This window comes from Heterodontus francisci, chromosome 8, assembly GCF_036365525.1.
Source record: "Heterodontus francisci isolate sHetFra1 chromosome 8, sHetFra1.hap1, whole genome shotgun sequence".
NCBI lineage: Eukaryota > Metazoa > Chordata > Chondrichthyes > Heterodontiformes > Heterodontidae > Heterodontus > Heterodontus francisci.
Window position 1 is genome coordinate 45356727 of NC_090378.1, and position 20336 is coordinate 45377062.

Below are 20336 nucleotides of genomic sequence, written 5' to 3' on the forward strand. Positions count from 1 at the left end.
TCAGGTCCAGGCTGTTGAAGGAAGTCAGCAGTTCTGAACTTAATTCTTCAAAGTTCTTAGATGTGTATATTGTGCTGAATAACTGAATGACAGCCGATGTCACATTGTTCAATAAAGGAAAGGATTAACTAAGCACAGACAAATTAGTCTACAACTCAGTTGTTGGTGAACTCTTCAAATCCAGAATTCAAGATCAAACGAGTACTTAGAAATTCAGAGGATAATAAATCACAGCCAAAATGGATTTAACAAAGACAATAATGATAGAATTTCTTTTGAAAATAAATAATAGATTGTGCAAATAAAAGAAATGCAGTAGTTGTAGTGTTTATAAATTTTAATGAAGACACTCAGTAAAGGAGAATTGTGACAAAAATTCAGGCATATGGTACAATAGAAAATGTGGCAGCATTACTAGGGTTGCACAGAATCTACAGCTCACAAGCAGGCATTTGGCCCAATTGGTCTATGCTGGTGTTAATACTCTGAACAAGCCTCCTCCCACTCGAATTGCCTCTTTCCACCCTGTCCTCACATCCTCCATGCCCTTCTCCCTCATTTATGCATTAAGCCTCCCCTTAAATGATTCAACACTATCTGCTTCAATCACTCATGTGACAGCAAGTTCCACACTGTGTAAAAAAATTCTCAATTCTTCATTTGATCTGTTCGTGGATATTATGTTTATGTCCAGTTGTTCTGGACTCCCCCGCGTGGAAACAGGGTGAACGCGTAGAAACCATCGAACCTCTTCATAATTTTAAAAGATCTCTTTCGGGTTTTCTTAGTCTCATCTTTCCCAGAGAAAAGATCCCCCAGTCTGCTTAATTTTGCCCGATTGCCGCATCTTATATATTTGTATAACAAGCTAAACAGCTTGGTTTAGACAAAGAACATCATGGGATACAAAAACAGAAAATGCTGGAAATACTCAGGTCAGGCAGCATCTGTGGAGAGAAAAGTAGAGTTATCAGGGTACTTTGAAAAATTGAAGGTAATCAGGCAGAGTCAACATGGTTTTGTGAAAGAGAAATCATGTTTAACCAATTTATTGGAGTTCTTTGAAGTAACATGTGCTGTGGATGAAGGGGAACCGGTGGAAGTACTGTACTTAGATTTCCAGAAGGCATTTGATAAGGTGCCACATCAAAGGTTATTGCAGAAAATAAAAGCTCATGGTGTAGAGGGTTAACATACTGGCATGGATAGAAGATTGGCTAGCTAACAGGAAACAGTCAGCACAAATGGGTCATTTTCTGGTTGGCAAGATGTAATGAGTCGTGTCGCAGGGAACAGTGCTGGGGCCTCAACTTTTCACAATTTATATTAGTAACTTAGATGAAGGGACCGAAGGTATGGTAGCTAATGTTGCTGATGACACAAAATAGGTAGGAAAGTAAGTTGTGAAGAAGACATAAAGAGGCTACAAAGGGATACAGATAGGTTAAGTGAGTGGACAAAGATATGGCAAATGGAGTATAATGTGGGAAAATGTGAAATTGTCCATTTTGGCAGGAAGAATAAAAAAGCATATCTCAATGGTGAGAGATTGCAAGAGCTCTGAGATGCACAGGGATCTGGGTGTCACAGTGCATGAATCACAAAAAGTTAGTATGCAGGTTCAGCAAATAATTAGGAAAGTTAATAGAATGCTATAGTTTATTGTGAGTGGAATTGAATACAGAAGTAGGGAGGTTATGCTTCAGCTAAAGACACCACATCTGGAGTACTGTGTATAGTATTGGTCTCTTTATTTAAGGAAGGATGTAAATGCGTTGGAAGAAGTTCAGAGAAGGTTTACTAGACTAATACCTGGAATGGGCAGATTGTCTTATGAAGAAAGGTTGGACAGGATAGACTTGTATCTGCTGGAGTTTAGAAGAGTAAAAGGTGACTTGATTGAAACATATAAGGTCTTGAGGGGTCTTGACAAGGTGGATGTGGAAAGGATGTTTCCCCTTGTGGGAGAATCTAGAATTAGGGGTCACTGTTTAAAAATAAGGGGTAGCCCATTGAAGACCGAGATGAGGAGAAATTTTTTCTCTGAGGGTTGTGAGTCTTTGGAACTCTTCCTCAAAAGGCAGTAGAGCAGTCTTTGAATATTTTTAAGGCAGAGGTAGATAGATTCTTGATTAGCAAGGGTGGGGGGGGGTGAAAGATTATCAGGGGTAGGCAGGAATGTGGAGTCGAGGTTACAATCAGATCAGCCATGATCTTGTTGTATGGCACAGCAGGCTCAAGGGGCTGAGTGGCCTACTCCTGCCCCTAATTTGTATGCATCTGTATTATGGAGCTGGAATTTAAGAGCCTGTCGGTGATTTTGGCAGCGAGCCCATGTGGGCCGCACACCAAAGAGCTGCCGCATTCTTAAGCGCGGCGGCTCAGTTAAATAGCCAGGACGGCCCGCTCCCCCACTCCCCATCACATGGAGGGGACGAGTTATCCGTCCGCGGCAATGGCATCAGCTGCCTGCGTGCAGGCGCTGGTGCCATTTTCAAAGGGCAACTAGCCCTTCTGACATATTTAAATTTTTAAAGAAAGATCCCCCAAAATTAAATACATTTCTTATGCCCCTTTCCCACCCCCTCCATAACAATTACAATAACTATTTGCCCTTCCCCCAACCTCCAAAAACACTTACCTTTTACATCTGACCTTCCATCCTGCCCCAAACTGCACAAGGTTTAAGGTTCAACCCTTCCCACCATCCCCTACACCCATTTGACCTTTCCACCCTCACTGACAAACTTACATCCTCCCCCCTCCCCACCAGTGTGGCGCCGCATTTCCTCGGATGGGGATCTGAAGGTCCAGGAGTGCCAGCGCCATGCCGAAAATCGCGGCGGGCCCTCAAGATTGAAGGTAAATGTATTTACATTTATTAATATAATTGATTTGTATATTTAAATTGTGGTCCGGTCACCCAGTGGCAGGGGGGCCACCACGGAGCCTCGCCGCCACCGGGAGATCAGGCTGGGCCCCACCAGCCTCAAGGTCTGTGGCAGGCCTCACCCAGAGCCATCTTCAGGCACCCCCCCCACCATGGATCACGACGTCAAGGGCTTGTTAAAATGCAACGCATGATTTTTTTGTGAAATGTGGACAACACGTGGGTAAGATTAGGCCGTTAGAATTTTGCAAGTCAATCAAGACATGGTGTGTTGTAAAGTTTAGCATAATTTAAGAACTTAGATTTATTTAGCATCTTTAATGGAATAAAAAATTTCCAAGGCACTTCACAGGAGCATTAGCAAACAAAATTTAACACCAAGCCACCAGGTCAAAAGCTTGGTCAAGCAGATAGGTTTTAAGAAGCATCTTAAAGCAGGATAGCGAGGTAGACATGTGGAGAGGTATTGGGCGGGGAGTGCTTAGAGCCTAGGCTGCTGAAGGTATGGATTAAAATAATTTAAAGAAGCATTGAAAGAACTATGTAAAGAATTATGGCTTAATTTCGAGGAGATGTATCTGAACTGGGTTACTCATATCCTGGGAAAAGTGAGAGTATCTATGATCATGCAAGTTTATTGTACCTTCCACTGTTTCACTGAGTATGAAGTATAATTGGTTCAACACTACCACCTACTAATGTAGTAGCACATGACATTACTCTGCTACCTAACATTGCTCTGTAATTGCCCATAAGATGTATATACAATGAGGTTTAGAACAAGTAGAGACTGAAGACTGCAAATTGCCTGGTGAGGTGTAAGTTGACCCCCTGGAGGAAATTCTGCTCGAGTACATAGATGTATTGCTTGCATGTACAACTCAGTATCTTGTCTTCAACTGATAAACATGCCAGATACATCACTCTCATTAATTAACAAATGTGAAAACCAAAGAATGGAGATAGAGTTCTCTGTCTCACCCAATATAATATCCGATAACTGTTCTGTGAAATAGGTTTTAAGTAGGTCAAATGCAGGAGGGTGGAAAAAGAACAAAAGGGAAGGTCTGCGAAAGGGCAGAGACAGGAGAGATTAAATGCCAAAAAGAGTTGGTGGGACAGAGCCAAAGGGAGTGATAATGGGACAAGTAAAGAGACAAAAGATGTGCCCAGGAGCTGTAAATGGCAGAATAATGAACAGCTGCCACCCGAAAGCAAAACAAGAGATAACAAGATTAAGACCAAAACATGCAAAGAAAAGGAAACAAAATTGGGGTTTGAGTGTTGGGGGGGGGGGGGGGGGGGGGGGGTGGGCAGAGATTACGGTCTGGAATTGTTGAATTCAACGTTGAATCCAGAAGGGTGTAAAGTGCCGAATCACTCCCTTTGACATTTCTCACTTTTCCCTGTTCTGATGAAGGGTCATTGACCTGAAACGTTAACTCTGCTTCTCTCTCCGCAGATACTGCCTGACCTGTTGAGCATTTCCAGCATTTTGTGTTTTCATTTTCGATTTCCAGCATCTGTAGTATTTTGCTTTTGTATAACTGTTCCTTGAAGTTGCTCTACATTTAGATATTTGACATTTTTCATTTACAATCAGAACATGCACATTCACTTGCAAAAATATAGGTCTATTATTTGTCCCAATGATAAATTGAACAATTTTCTAGATTATAATCCCAACAACCCTCCGAATCCCAAAACAAATATTAAGGTTTTATCATATTGACTGAAATTGTCTTCTAGAATAGGTTCACATCAGTTGAGAACAGAATGCTTAAATGGAACTTTTAAACAAAAGGAGGAATAACTGAAGCTTCTAACAGTAAGTAATGATGCCTAAATCCCAGATGAAGTCAAATCAAATTCAGAATCAAGAAACTGAAAATTCAATAAATAACACCCACATCATCTAATTTCTGAATTATGCTACTTTATTTCATTATTATTTTCATCTCACACAATAAGCATGATATAAAAATATTGCAAAAATTCAAACAATGGGTTACTATACCTTTGAGGGAGGAGCTGCAGGTTTGGGTATTAGATTTTTGTAAACGCTTGGACTTGCAGTGTTTTTGTTGCTGTTTGCAAAATGGTTTCCTGAGGAAGAAAAGCTAGTTGAGAATATTGGTTCCTCTTTCAAAACTTTTTTGATGACCAGCATCTTGGAAACTGGCTGCTTGGCACTCGGAGGGTTTTCTGCATTTAGAAGGATAAAAAGCTTTGAGAGATGATTTAATATTTCCAAATGTTCTTCAACTGTTCAATGGAAACACTTGATATAATCAACACCATATTTCAATGCTCCAGTGTAAAATCTGCAGTTCCTTTCAAGCAGAGGATATTATTGTGGTTCATACAGACAAATGCACAGTAGTGTTCCAAGCCCCAAGCAAAACTGAAGTGCAGCCAGTATATCTGCCTGAAGCAACATTATTCAATGCACTTCACTCATATTGGCAGATATAACAAGATAACAATTACCATCTCAGAAACTCAAATAAAGCATCTAGCATAGTTCTAAGATGACAGTTTCAAATCCAAAGAAAAATCAGGATCAGTTCAAACTCCCCCTTCATTTCTAGATTTAAACTCAAGTCATTATCAATCAAAATTGAAAACAGTGTTTTTTTCAAATCTTTCATGGGATGTGGGCTTTACTGGCAAGGCAAGCATTTGTTGCCCATCCCTAATTGCCCTTGACAACTGAGTGGCATGCTAGGCCACTTCAGCGGGCAGTTAAGAGTCAACCAGATTGCTGTGGGTATGGAGCAAAAATAAGCCAGACCAGGTAAGGACAGCAGATTTCCTTCCCTAAAGTGCATTAGTGAACCAGATGGGTTTTTACAACAATCGACAATGGTTTCATGGTCACCATTAGACTAGCTTTTTTTAAATTCCAGATTTATTAATTGAATTCAAATTTCACCATCTGCTGTGGTGGGATTCGAAACCTTGTCCCCAGATCATTAGCCTAGCCATCTGGATTACTAGTCCAGTGACATTACCAATAAGCCACCGCCTCCCCTCCATCTTTTATTCATTATTTATTACAGAAGTTCAAATATTTGGAGTCATCTTCTGAAACAGCAGCCCAACTGTGACTTGACTTACATATTACAGTATCAAATTGAAGCAGTGAGCCTTTAACACCATAAAATGAAGTCGTAGGTGTAATGATTTTCATTCGGTTTTCAAAGTGAAAAAAGCAGTTTAGTTTGAGAAAGTAAACTATTTTTCCACGATGTCCAACATATCGAGCTACCGGTTTAATACCTCATGGCCTTCAGGAGCAGGTTTTTCCTTTTTTTTTAAAGAATAGTCATATTACTACGCATTTCTTCCCAACCATGAGGGTCACAGCCTTCTATTACAGATCTCTCCAACAGGAACTGATCCTATCAACTCTTTTTGCTCTTCAGTCCTCTGCTAAGAGACTGCTCTGCTGATGCAAAAGTACTCAGGGTTGAACGAGAATTGGCAAAACCTATCTACCGAGGGCAGCTAAATTCAAGAATCAATATCTGGTTCAAATCAACTTTTATAAATACAAGTCCAGCACACAGATACCGGACACAACTAGCTGCTCAAACCTAATTTTGAATACTTCCAATAGTTTAGTGGTTACTGAGCCACAGTGATCAGAATCATAGAAACCTACAGCACAGAGGGAGGACATTTAGCCTATCGTGTCTGTACCGGCAGACAGATCAATTCCCTGTCTACGTTCAGGTATCTGACTTCAGCAAGGGTGGGATGCGACTATTGGCTACAATTGTGGAGAATAGTTGAGGTTCTGAAGTAAGGGCCTCTGTTAGGAAGGGCTATAAATGTAGATGCTGGGTGAAGAGAGCCGGAACTTGGCTCAAGTTGCCTCCCAAGTTGAATCTGCCCAAAACCAACGTAATTTGTATCGACAGTGATCGACTAAGAAACGCATCACTTATATCATGTGTCCTGTTTGTATTAACGTGCCCTCCTCAACTTCAGGTGATGATCAACAGCTCACTAAACCATGGCTTAGACTATAAACTGTCAAATATTTATTAAATTGTAAAAGGATAAGTGAACAGGAATAATGGTAGTATAGATTTATAGTAGTTATAAGTTCTCTGATTACTACCCTTTGCATGACAGTATGCTTCTGACTGTCCTCAAAGTTTCTCTATGGCATATTTATCTCTGAATAATGACTTCAGTCATTATTTCTACAAGTCTGGCTCAGAAATACTTTTCAAAAGAAAAACTTGTCAGGCCAAAAGAAATTGAATTACCTGGCAAACATGTATAGAAGCAAACTTAAATGCTTCTATTTGAATTGTCTGGCTTGACCTCTACCTCAGGTGCCTGACCTGACAAAACATCTATAATATGAATAAAAACAAGCCGAGGGTATACATGGCCTTTAACTGCACACAAGAAATGACAGAATGGAAGACGCTATCATACATAAGAACAAGGAGCAGGAATAGGCAATTCAGCCTCTTCAGCCTGCTCCGCCATTCAATAAGCTCATGGCTGATCTCATCCCAGCCCCAACTCCACTTTCCTGCCCCTTCTCCATAACCATTCAACCCATTACTAATTGAAAATCTATCTCCTCAAATTTACTCAATGTCCTGGCATCCACCACACTCTGCGGCAGTGAATTCCACAGACTCACGACCCTTTGAGTGAAGTAATTTCACCTCATCTGTTTTAAATCTGCTACCCCTTATCCTAAAACTATGACCTCTTGTTCTAGATTGCCCCACAAGAGGAAACATCCTCTCTATGTCTACTTTGCCAATCCCCTTAATCATTTTATATACCTCAATTAGATCTCCTCTCATTCTTCTAAACTCTAGAGAGTAAAGGTCTAAACTGTTCAATCTCTCTTCATAAGACAAACCCCTCATCTCTGGAATCAATCTAGTGAACCTCCTCTGAACTGCCTCCAATGCAACTACATCCCTCTCAAGTAAAGGGACCAAAATTGTACTCAATACTCCAGGTGCGGTCTCACTAATGCCTTGCACGGTTGCAGCAACACATCCCTACTTTTATACTTTATTCCTTTAGCAATAAATACCAAAATTCCATTTGCCATCCTTATTACCTGCTCTACCTGCGTACTAGTTTTCTGCGATTCATGCATGAGGACACCCAGATCCCTCTGCACCAAGGCACTCTGAAGTTTCTGTCCATTTAGATAATAATTTGCCTTTCTATTCATCCGACCAAAATGGATAACCTCGCACTGATCCACGTTAAACTGCATCTGCCAAATTTTGGCCCATTCACCTAATCTATCCATATCCATTTGGAAATTTCTTATTTCTTTATTGCAACTTACTATCCCACCTATTGTCGTGTCATCTGCAAATTTGGCTATAGTACCTTCTATCCCTGTATCCAAGTCATTAATATAGATTGTAAATAGTTGGGGCCCCGAGGACCAAATCCTGTGGTCCTCTAGTTACACCTTGCCAACCAGAAAAGGACCCATTTATCCCTACTCTCTGTTTTCTGTTGGTTAGCCAATCCTTTATCCATGTTAATAAATTGCCCCAACCCCATGTGATCTTACCTTGTATATTAACCTTTTGTGTGGCACCTTATCAAATGCCTTCTGGAAGTCCAGATATACTACATCTGCAAGATCCCCATTATCCACTTTACTTGTTACATCTTTGAAGAACTCTAGCAAATTACTCAAAACACCTTTTACCCTTCATAAAACCATGCTGACTCTAATGGATTGCGTTTTGACTTTCTAAATGCCCTGTTAGTACTTCCTTAACAACGGATTCTAACAATTTCCCAATGACAGATGTTAAACTAACTGGTCTATAGTTTCCTACTTTCTGCCTCCCTCCTTTTGTGAATAAGGGCGTCATATTAGCATTTTTCCAATCCACTGGAACCTTTCCCGCATCCAGGGAATTTTGGAATATGATAACCAATGAATCCACTATCTCTGCTGCCACTTCCTTTAAGACCCTAGGATGTAGGCCATCAGGCCCTGAGGACTTGTCTGCCTTCAATCCCTATAGTTTGCTCAGTACTTGTTCCCTAGTGATGACTGTTCTAAGTTCCTCCCTTTCTATAACCTCAGCACTACTTGTTACTATTGGGATGGTACTAGTGTCCTCCACAGTTAAAAGTAAGGCAAAATACTGATTTAGTGTCTCCACCATTTCTGTGTTCCCCACAATTAACTCCCCTGTCTCATCCTCCAAGGGACCAACACTCACTTCAGCTACTCTCTTCCCTTTTATATACTTATAGAAGCTTCTGCTATCAGTTTTTATATTTTGCACTAGTTTTCTTTCATAATTTACCTTTGCTCTTTTTATTATGTTTTTAGTAACCTTTTGTTGATCTTTAAAAGTTTCCCAAACTTCCAGCCTGCCACTGGCCTTTGCAATATGTTATGCCTTAGTTTATGTCTTTATGTTATCCTTAACTTCCTTGCTTAGCCATGGATGTTTCTCCCCCCTCTTACAATCTTTCTTCCTCTCTGGAATATATTTTAGTTGGAAGGAATTGAATATCTCCTTAAACATCTGCCACTGCTCATCAACTGTCCTCCCTTTTAGTCTTCCTGCCCAGTCCACTGGGGCCAAATCTGTCCTCATGCCTATGTAATTACCTTTGTTTAACTCCAGAACGCTAGTGTGGGACTCCAGTTTCTCGCCCTCAAACTGAATTTGAAATTCTAGCATGCTATGATCACTCTTCCCTAGAGGATCCTTAACTATGAGATCATTAATTAATCCCACCTCATTACACAGTACCAAATCTAGAATAGCCTACTCCCTGGTTGGTTCCACAACATATTGCTCCAAAAAACAATCTCTAATACATTCAATGAACTCTCCCTCAAGGCTACCCTTGCCAATATGATTAATCCAGTCCATATGCATATTAAAAATCACGCATGAATATTGCCATAACTTTCTTACAAACCCCTAGTAGTTCCTGGTTTATACTGTGTCCCACTGCAGAACTACTGTTTGGGGACTTATAGATTACTCCCACCAGGATCTTCTTTCCCTTGCTATTTCTTATTTCTACCCAGACTGATTCTACGTCTTGATCTCCAGTGCCTATATCATTTCTCACTACTGCACTGATCTCTTCCTATACTAACAAAGCTACACCACCTCTTGTTCCTTCCTGCCTATCGTTCCGAAATACTGAGTACCTTTGGATATTCAATTCCCAAACCTGGTTTCCCTGCAACCATGTCTCAGTAATCACCACTAAATCACATCCATTCATCTCAATTTGCGCTGTTAACTCATTAATTTTATTCCAAATGCTTCGCGCATTCAGATACAAAGCCTTTAAGTTTGTTCTATTATCAAATTTCCCTACTGTTGTACGATTCCTTGGTGCAACATGACGTTCACATGTTCTGTCCCGACCTTTTATTTCTGGTAACAATCAGCCTCATCACTAACCTGCACTCCTACCTTCTCCTTTAACTTTGACTTCCTAATTTTCCATGCAACTGAAACATCCCCCCCCCCCCCCCACTATTAAGCTTAAAGCCCTATCTACAAGCCTAGTTATGCAATTCGTCAGGACTCTGGTCCCAGCATGATTCAGGTGCAGCCCGTCCCATCAGAACAGCTCCCTCCTTCCCCAGTACTGGTGCCAATGTCCCATGAATTCAAACCCATTTCTCCCACACCAATCTTTGAGCCACGTATTTACCTTTTTAATCTTATTGACCCTGTGCCAATTAGCTCGTGGCTCAGGTAGTAATCCAGAGATTATTACCTTTTTGGTTCTGCTTTTTAATTACATTATTTGCAATATTTCTTAATTTATTTTCTGCAACGCATGCTTTGTCTTAATCACTCAAGTTTCCTCTTAGCATTATCTTTGCTTACGGAACAATAAATAGAGCATTTGAGCTTCAATGTCCAACTGCCATTGCTCTCCAACTTGTTGGCTTTCAGGACACTGGAGTGGAAGATGCGGGTGACTTCCCTTTTAAATTATTGATTGTTGTCAACTCAGTCGCCCCTACAGCAGGACAATCCTGGTGGCATACATATGAACATATTAATTAGGAGGGGTAGTAGGCCACTCGACCCCTCGAGCCTGTTCCGCCATTCAGTAATTTCATGGCTGAACTGACTACTCCACCTACCCCCGATAACCTTCCACTCCCTTATCAAGAATCTATCTATCTCTGCCTTAAAAATATTCAAAGACTCTGCTTCCACCGCCTTTTGAGAAAGACATTTCCAAAGATTCACGGCCCTCAGAGAAAACATTTCTCCTTGTCTTGGTCTTAAATGGGTGACCCCTTATTTTTTTAACAGTGACCCCTAGTTCTAGATGCTCCCACAAGGGGAAACATCCTTTCCACATCCACCCTGTCAAGACCCCTCAGGATCTTCTATGTTTCAATCAAGTCGCCTCTTACTCTTCTAAATTCCAGCATATACAAGTCTACCTGTCCAATCTTTCCTCATAAGACAGCCCGCCCATTCCAGGTATTAGTCTAGTAAACCTGCTCTGTACTGCCTCCAACGTATTTACATCCTCCCTTGAGACCAGTACTGTACACAATACTCCAGATATGGTCTCACCAATGCCCTGTATAGGTGAAGCATAACCTCTCTACTTTTGTATTCAATTCCCCTCGCAATAAATGATAGCATTCTATTAGCTTTCCAAATTACGCGCTGTACCTGCATACTAACCTTTTACAATTCATGCACTAAGACACCCAGATCTGCATCTCAGAGCTCCGCAGTCTCTCACCATTGAGATAATGGGCGGCACAGTGGCGCAGTGGTTAGCACCGCAGCCTCACAGCTCCAAGGACCCGGGTTCGATTCCGGGTACTGCCTGTGTGGAGTTTGCAAGTTCTCCCTGTGTCTGCGTGGGTTTTCTCCGGGTGCTCCGGTTTCCTCCCACAAGCCAAAAGACTTGCAGGTTGATAGGTAAATTGGCCATTATAAATTGTCACTAGTATAGGTAGGTGGTAGGGAAATATAGGGACAGGTGGGGATGTTTGGTCGGAATATGGGATTAGTGTAGGATTAGTATAAATGGGTGGTTGATGTTCGGCACAGACTCGGTGGGCCGAAGGGCCTGTTTCAGTGCTGTATCTCTAATCTAATCTAATCATAATAAGGTTCTTTTTTATTCTTCCTTCAAAAGTGGACAATTTCCCACTTTCCCACATTATACTCCCCATTTGCCAGGTCTTTGCCCACACACTTAACCTATCTATATCCCTTTATAGCCTCCTTGTGTCTTCTTCACAAGTTACTTTCCTACCTATCTTGGTGTCATCAGCAAATTTAACAATACCTTCGGCCCCTTCATCTAAGTCACTAATATAAATTGTAAAAAGTTGAGGCCCCAGCACAGATCCCTGTGGCACACCACTCGTTACATCTTGCCAACCAGAAAATGACCCATTTATGCCTACCCTGTTTCCTGTTAGTTAACCAATCTTGTATCCATGCCAATATGTTACCCCCTACTACACCATGAGCTTTATTTTCTGCAATAACCTTTGATGTGGCACCTGATCAAATGCCTTCTGGAAATCTAAGTACAAAACACCCACCGGTACCTCTTTATCCACAGCACATGCAATTCCCTCAAAGACCTCCAATAAATTGGTTAGACACGATTTCCCTTTCACAAAACCATGCTGACTCTTCCTGATAACCTTGAATTTTTCTAAATGCCCTGCTATAACGTCTTTAATAATAGCTTCTAACATTTTCCCTAAGACAGATGTTAAGCTAACTGGCCTGTAGTTTCCTGCTTTCTATCTCCCTCCTTTTTTGAATAAAGGAGTTACATTCGCTATTTTGCAATCTAAAGGAACCTTCCCCAAATCTAGGGAATTTTGGAAAATTAAAACTAACATCAAGTATCTCACTAGCCATTTCCTTTAACACTCTAGGATGAAGTCCATCAGGACCCGGGGACATGACAGCCAGCAGCTCCAACAATTTCTTCACTACCACTTTCCTGGTGATTGTAATTTTATTGAGTTCCTCCCTCCCTTCCCCTTCTTCACTTACAGCTAATACTGGGATGTTACTTGTATCCTCAGAGATAATTCATCTAAATTATTTGAGTAATATATTTGCAATCATTTTTTGAAGAGAGTGCATTTTTATGTTTTTAAACGAGAGCAAAATCTTTTTCCAAAATATGGTGAACGGATTTGTTGTTTGAGTCTCGTGTATGTCCTGCATAGCCTGCTCCAAAAGGCAAACTAGCATTGTTGTTTTGTTAAGTCCAGTGTAATTTTTCTTTGGATTGATTGATAAAAATCTAGCTCCTACAATATATTATGTAGTATGGTATTATACAGTATGTCAGAGTAATAGCACACTAAATTCCTAGGCACATCCCTTTTAATATCCGATTTGGAAAAATAAGAAAAAGTGAGTTTGTAAACAAAGACCAGCCAGAAACCTCAACACACTATTAATGTACAGAATGCTGAAGCTATCCTGGAGTCATTTATGACATAGAAGGCCACCATTCGGCACATCGAGTTCATGCCGACTCTCCGTGGAGCAATCCAATCAGTCCCACTCCCCTGCTCTATCCCCGTAGCCCTGCAAGTTTATTTCCTTCAAGTGCCCATCGAATTTCCTTTTGAAATCATTGATTGTCCCTGCTTGCACCAACCTCAGGGGCAGCATGTTCCAGGTCATTACCACACACTACGTAAAAAAAGTTCTTCCTCACATACCCCCTGCATCTGTTGCCCAAAACCTTCAATCCATGTCTCCTAGTCTTTGTACCATCAGTTAATGAGAACAGTTTTTCCTTATTTAACTTATCTAAGTCTGTCATACCTTGTACACTATCAAAGCTCCCCTCAATCTCCTTTGTTCCAGGGAGAACAACCATAGCTTTTCCAACCTGACCTTATAACTAAAATTCCCCAACCCTCTAACAATTGGTAACTCTCTTCCGCACCCTCTCAAGGACCTTCACAACCTTCCTAAAGTGGGTAACCAGAACTGGATGCAGTACTCTAGTTGGGGCCTAACCAGAGCTTTATAAAGGTTCAGAATAACTTCCTGACTTTTGTACTCACTGCCTCTATTTATAAAGCCTAAGATTCCATATGCTTTGCTAACCACTCTCAGTATATCCTGACACCTTCAAAGATTGATGCACATGTACCCCAAGTCCCTCTGTTCCTGCAGACGTTTTAGAACTGCAATATTATGTTTATATTGCCTCACTCTATCCCTTCTGCCAAAATGCATCACTTCACACTTGCCTGTATTAAATTCCATCTCTCACTTGCCTGTCGTTCTGCTCCCCTAACTATGTCCTTTGCATGTGGTTCATATCATCCTCATTTTTGCCACTCCTCCATGTTTGGTATCAGCAAATTTTGAAATTCTACTCTGTATTCCAAGATCGAAGTCATTTATGCACATCATTTATTTATAGTTTGAAAGAATAAATGTTCATGATCGGTAATTTTGTTACAACTGAACAATTATGACTTTGTGATATAGGGTTCAACAAAGGGGAAAAGCTGAAATAAGAGATTGGAGGGAAGTGGGTAGAGTTTCCCGGTCGCTAGGATTTTAATGATACAAATTCATAAATCGAGTCTAATTTCTATCCCAGTGTTTCCAAATAATTATTGTTGAATATGACAGCACAGTGGCACAGTGGTTAGCACCGCAGCCTCACAGCTCCAGGGACCCGAGTTCAATTTTGGGTACTGCCTGTGCGGAGTTTGCAAGTTCTCCCTGTGACTGCGTGGGTTTTCGCTGGGTGCTCCGGTTTCCTCCCACAGCCAAAGACTTGCAGGTGGTAGGTAAATTGGCCATTGTAAATTGCCCCTAGTGTAGGTAGGTGGTAGGGAATATGGGATTACTGTAGGGTTAGTATAAATGGGTGGTTGGTGGTCGGCACAGACTCGGTGGGCCGAAGGGCCTGTTTCAGTGCTGTATCTCTAAATAAAATAAATAAATGACCCTCACCAAGTGTCAGGCCCCTTTGCTCCACAGCATAATTCTTTGTGTGAATAAACCTGCAGCTAAAGATCAATATTCAATTTTTACTGGAAACATTAAAGAATACACAAACTCATACACAATAGTAGTTTTTATCTGTATCATTGAAAGTTATAAAAATTCCAATATGGTATTTTAAAAGGTCAGACAGACTTATCCGAATTTCCGGTGTCTTCTTACCCCATACTCCTGCAGGTGTGCTGACGGGTCTGCTCTGGCTAGGCTGTTTTTCTGCATCAGGATTCAGAGATGGCTGTTTAAAGAGAGTTTATCCAAGATTATTATTCAATTATCTGTTTTTTACTGAAAGAATTCTAATGTTTTCAGTACACATATCTCAAAAGTTACTACAAAAGAAACTTACAAAGTCTTCCTCTTCAAACTGAAGTTTTTCATCTTTTTCCTCCTTTTTCTCTTCGTTTACCTCAGCAGGTGGCTTGTCCTGAAATCCTGAACTCTTTCGATTATGAAAGCTGCCATTCCAGTGTCTATGTGCACTGCCACCACCACGCTGATTGACAGCATCGTGGCCTCTTGTTACATTGTGCCAACCAGCATTTTCTTTCCAAACTTGACTTCCAACAAGGCTAACTTGAACACCTTTAGAAACACCCGAGTCCACAGAATCATGGCGAAGCAATGAAGGCTGGTACCAGCCGTCTAGAAATAAAACAAAAATTGCAAAATATTAGTTTTTCACTAATGTAAACTTAAGATGTGCCTTACATGGCATAAACTCATATTTAGCAGCCTTCATTTTATGTAACATATTATTATAGATCCACTTCATCCTGTACAATGTGTATACCTGAAACCAATGAATCAGTGAACTTGTAAATACATTTAACAATTTCATGGATATAACGGATTTGAGTCATCACATGAGAAACAATTTTCTGTACAGCCCACTAACTGGCACCAAGTGGAATTAGTTTTTAATGAACAACAGGCAACGGGTGTTTCAGTTTTACAACTGCATGTAGCTTATGAAGATACCCTACTTCTCTTGTACCAAGAATGGATTGTTGACAAATGCGCTCTTGTTATAAGCAAATACTTTTAGCTCATTGTACAAATTTGACCCCTTCGTAAAACAAAGTGAAAATAAAAAAATTGGAAGCACCAGTTGTGGGGTGAAATTTAAACCTGGTCATAAATTGTAATTGATCAGTATTGCAATAGTTCATGAATTCATGCATGTTACATATGAAAAACAAATAACAGTATTCAGCAGTTTGATTGTTGGTACGCTTTATTGGGATAAAGGAGCTATATAAATGCAAGTGGTTTTTGTTAGTTCAAAAGGGTACCTATTTCCATTCCAAATCCACGTAATTTAGTTACTTCCCTTTGACTTTTCTCAGCAATGTGAAATTTTGTATCCTTTAACACTGAAAATTTGTGTGTCGCTACTTTTGTTTATAGGAAGCTTATTAATGATCAGTTATGAATGATACAACTATCAGGATACTTCCAAAACACTGCCCATCATTTTAAGATTTTCTGGAGCCACATATCAACAACTACCTTGTTAGCTGTGTATGATTTGGAAGATATCATACTCTTAAAAAAAACTCTAACCTATTATAAGAGACTTATTTCGGGACTTAATTGCGGGGAGGCAGTGGCGTCGTGGTAATATCGCTAGACTTGCAATCCAGAGGCCCATGCTAGTGCTCTAGGCACATGGGTTCGAATCCTACCATGGCAGATAGTGAAATTTAAAGTTAATTAATAAAAATCTTGAATTAAAAAGCTAGTCTAATGGTGACCATGAAACCAATGTCCATTCTTGTAAAAAAAACATCTGGTTCACTAATGTCCTTTAGGGAAGGAAATCTGCCGTCCTTATCTGGTCTGGCCTACATGTGACTCCAGACCCACAGCAATGCGGTTGACTCTTAACTGTCCTCTGAAATGGCATAGCAAACCACTCAATTTCTCAAGGGCAAATAGGGATAGGTAATAAATGCTGGCCTAGCAGCAATGCCCACATCCCATGAACGAATAAAAAAAATTCTGCCTCAAGAAGGTGGAGGAACAAAGAATCTTTGAAGCAGTCAATCTAGTTTGTAGAAATATTGTATGTTACAACTTCCTTATTTTATTTTATTTATTTAGAGATACAGCACTGAAACAGGCCCTTCGGCCCACCGAGTCTGTGCCGACCAACAACCATCCATTTATACTAACCCTACAGTAATCCCATATTCCCTATCACCTCCCTACACTAGGGGCAATTTACAACGGTCAATTTACCTATCACCTGCAAGTCTTTGGATGTGGGAGGAAACCGGAACACCCGGCGAAAACCCACGCAGACACGGAGAACTTGCAAACTCCACACAGGCAGTACCCAGAATTGAACCCGGGTCCCTGGAGCTGTGTTGCTTTTGTAAACTATATAACTGTAAATAAATTCAATCACTAGTTCTAGTCCATAGAAAATGGGTCTTGTATTTGGCATTTCTCATCTAGTTTGACAGGTGACCCTGGGAATTTTATCAAGTTCTAAGGCACAGTATTATTGTTAACCATTAGTCCTACACTAACTCAGTACAGTAAAAGTTTCATATTATAACTGCATGAGAAAGTGTGTTGGAAAGCCTGATTCATAATAGACAGGTTTTACATAATCACAAATGGCTAGTAAAAGCCGCCAAACATAGTGACATCTCTCATTGTTTATTTCACAGAAATGCCACAGTACAACACTGAAGCAAGCTGTTAACACACTGGATTGGCTTAACAGAGAAAAGCAGAAACTAAATGACAATTTCACCAGTTCTGCACTCTCAGCAAGGCTGAGAAACAAAGATGGGTTCAAAAAATCAAGGCCAAGCTGTTGTAGCTTTTATCTCCAAAACTTGCTCTCTTTGAGCACGGCTCCCCCTCATATCATGGGATGAAGGAATTTTCTTTTACATGTGCATCTAATGTACGTGAAAACATGTTTCTCAACCTCTTCCCTTCCACTATCTTCATGACCTTCTATCCTAGTCAATTGTTCAGTTCGTTGTGTTTCATAAGCCAAAGCTTTTCTCCATATGGAAATTATATGGAAATCCATTTCAATAAACTTTCTTTAAATGTACTTACATTGTCACTACTGAAAATGTCAACCAGTTATCCATCTTAGTGTAAACATGACTTTTACTCTCTCCACAAATAATCAAAACTATCCCAAAACCTGACATTATACATTTCAGTATCATACCTGCAAACTAAACCTCACACAAGTAACAAAGCACAACCTTTCAGTTATTGGTCAATACAGTGATGGCCAATTTAAAGGACAATTATCATGCCAAGGCTGCCACAAACTCTTGCTACTTCCATTGTTAATGTTCACATCATCTGTTTATGCCCAAACAGGCTCCCTGCCACTGAAAACCATTCCTTTAGTTTTGATTGTATTATATAAAATGCGAATTACAACTGAATGTGTTCTATTATATGGCGTGGACTAGCCATAAATTGTCTTTGAACCCAACCATGTTTTTGTTATAAAAACAAATAGTGCTGGAAATACTCAGCAGATCTGGCACCATCTGTGGAGAGAGATGCAGAGTTAACGTTTCAGGTCAGTGACCTTTCATCAGAACTGGCAAAGGTTAGAAATGTAATAGGTTTTAAGCAAATAAAGTGGGGGCGGAGCAAAAGAGAACAAAAGGGAAGGTGTTGATAGGACAGAGGGTCATGGAAAATAACTGACAAGGAGGTTATGGGGCAAAGAGTGCGTTAATGGTGTAGTGAAAGACTAGGCGTTAGTGCAGAGAGGGTGTTAAATGACAGAATAATGAAAACCCTAGCCAAAAGCATAAACATGAAAAAATGTGGGCAGGCACATGGTAAAAAAAAATTGAATGATGAAACAAACTAAAATAAAATAAAAAACAAAAAGGGTAGCCAGACATGCTCTGAAATTACTGAACTCAATATTCAGTCCGGTAGGCCATGGCGTGCCTAATCGTTTAATGAGGTGCTGTCCCTCGAGCTTGCATTGATGTTCACTGGAACACTGCAGCAAGCCCAGGACAGAGATGTGGGCATGAAAGAAGTGGGGGGGGGGGTGTTGAAATGGCAAGCGACAGGAAACTCAAGAGTCATGTTTTCGGACTGAGCGGAGGTGTTCCACAAAGTGGTCACCCAATCTGCGTTTGGTCTCGCCAATGTAGAGGAGACCACATCGTGAGCAGCGAATATAGTATACTAAATTGAAACTAGTACAAGTAAATTGTTGCTTCACCTGAAAGCAGTGTTTGGGGCCTTGGATAGTGAGGAGAAAGGAGGTAAAGGGGCAGGTATTACACCTCCTGTGATTGCATGGGAAGGTGCAGTCAGAAGGGGACGAGGTGTCGGGGGTAACGGAGGAGTGGACCAGGGTGTCACGGAGTGAACCATTCCTTCGGAATGCTGATGGGAGGGGAGGGGAAGATGTGTTTGGTAGTGGCATCACGTTGGATGTGGCGGAAATAGCGGAGAATGATCCTTTGGATGTGGAGACTGGTGGGGTGGAAAGTGAGGACAAGGGGAACCCTGTCATGGTTCTGGGAAGGATGGGGAAGAGGTGAGGGCCCAGGTGCGGGAATTGGTCACGGAACGCTTGAGGGCCCTGTCAACCACAGTGGCAGGAAGTGGGGGGGGAGGGGGGAGGAATCCTCGCTTGAGGGAAGATTGCATCATCAGAGCAGATGCGTCAGAGACGGAGAAACTGGGAGAATGGAATGACGTCCTTACAGGAGGCAGGATGTAAACAAGTGTAGTCAAGATAGCTATGGGAGTCAGTAGGCTTATAATTCCAGAGATGGAGACAAAGAAGTTGAAGAAGGGAAGGGAGGTGTCGGAGATGGACAATGTAAAGGTGAGAGAAGGGTGGAGATTCGAAGCAAAGTTGATAATGTTTTCCAGTTTGGGGTGGAGCAGGAAAACGCACCGATACAGTCATCAATGTACCGGAAAAAGAGTTGGGGGAGGGGGCCCGAGTAGGACTGGAACAAAGAATGTTCAACATATCCCACAAAAAGACAGGCATAACTAGGACCCATGCGGGTACCCATAGCAACACCTTTTACTTGAAGGAAGTGAGTGGAGTTGAAGGAGAAGTTGTTTAATGTGAGAACAAGTTCAGCCAGGCGGAGGAAGGTGGTAGATGGGGACTGGTTGAGCCTCTGTTCAAGGAAGAAGCAGAGAGCCCTCAAACCGTCCTGGTGGGGGATGGAGGTGTTGAGAGATTGGACGTCCATAGTGAAGAGTAGGCAGTTGGGGCCAGGAAACTGGAAATTGTCAAAATGACGTAGGGTGTCAGAAGAGTCACGAATGTAGATGGGAAGAGATATGTTTGTTGTATTTCTAGTTACCAATTATTTTATTAAACAATCACATTTCAAAATAAAACTTTTATACTACATGTATAC

The 20336-nt window shown here is 41.0% G+C and overlaps 1 protein-coding gene across 2 annotated transcripts in view; it reads right to left on the bottom strand.

Annotated features, from left to right (window-relative positions):
* The window catches only part of gpbp1l1 (GC-rich promoter binding protein 1-like 1), an 87651-nt gene that overhangs the window by 27963 nt on the left and 39352 nt on the right, over positions 1-20336 (bottom strand). For both annotated transcript variants that reach the window (XM_068037069.1, XM_068037068.1), the window contains exons 5-7: positions 15284-15579; positions 15100-15172; positions 4908-5095 (exon numbers count right to left, since the gene is read on the bottom strand). In XM_068037069.1, the coding sequence (XP_067893170.1) occupies positions 4908-5095; positions 15100-15172; positions 15284-15579 (557 nt within the window). The remainder of the gene's footprint in view (positions 1-4907; positions 5096-15099; positions 15173-15283; positions 15580-20336) is intronic.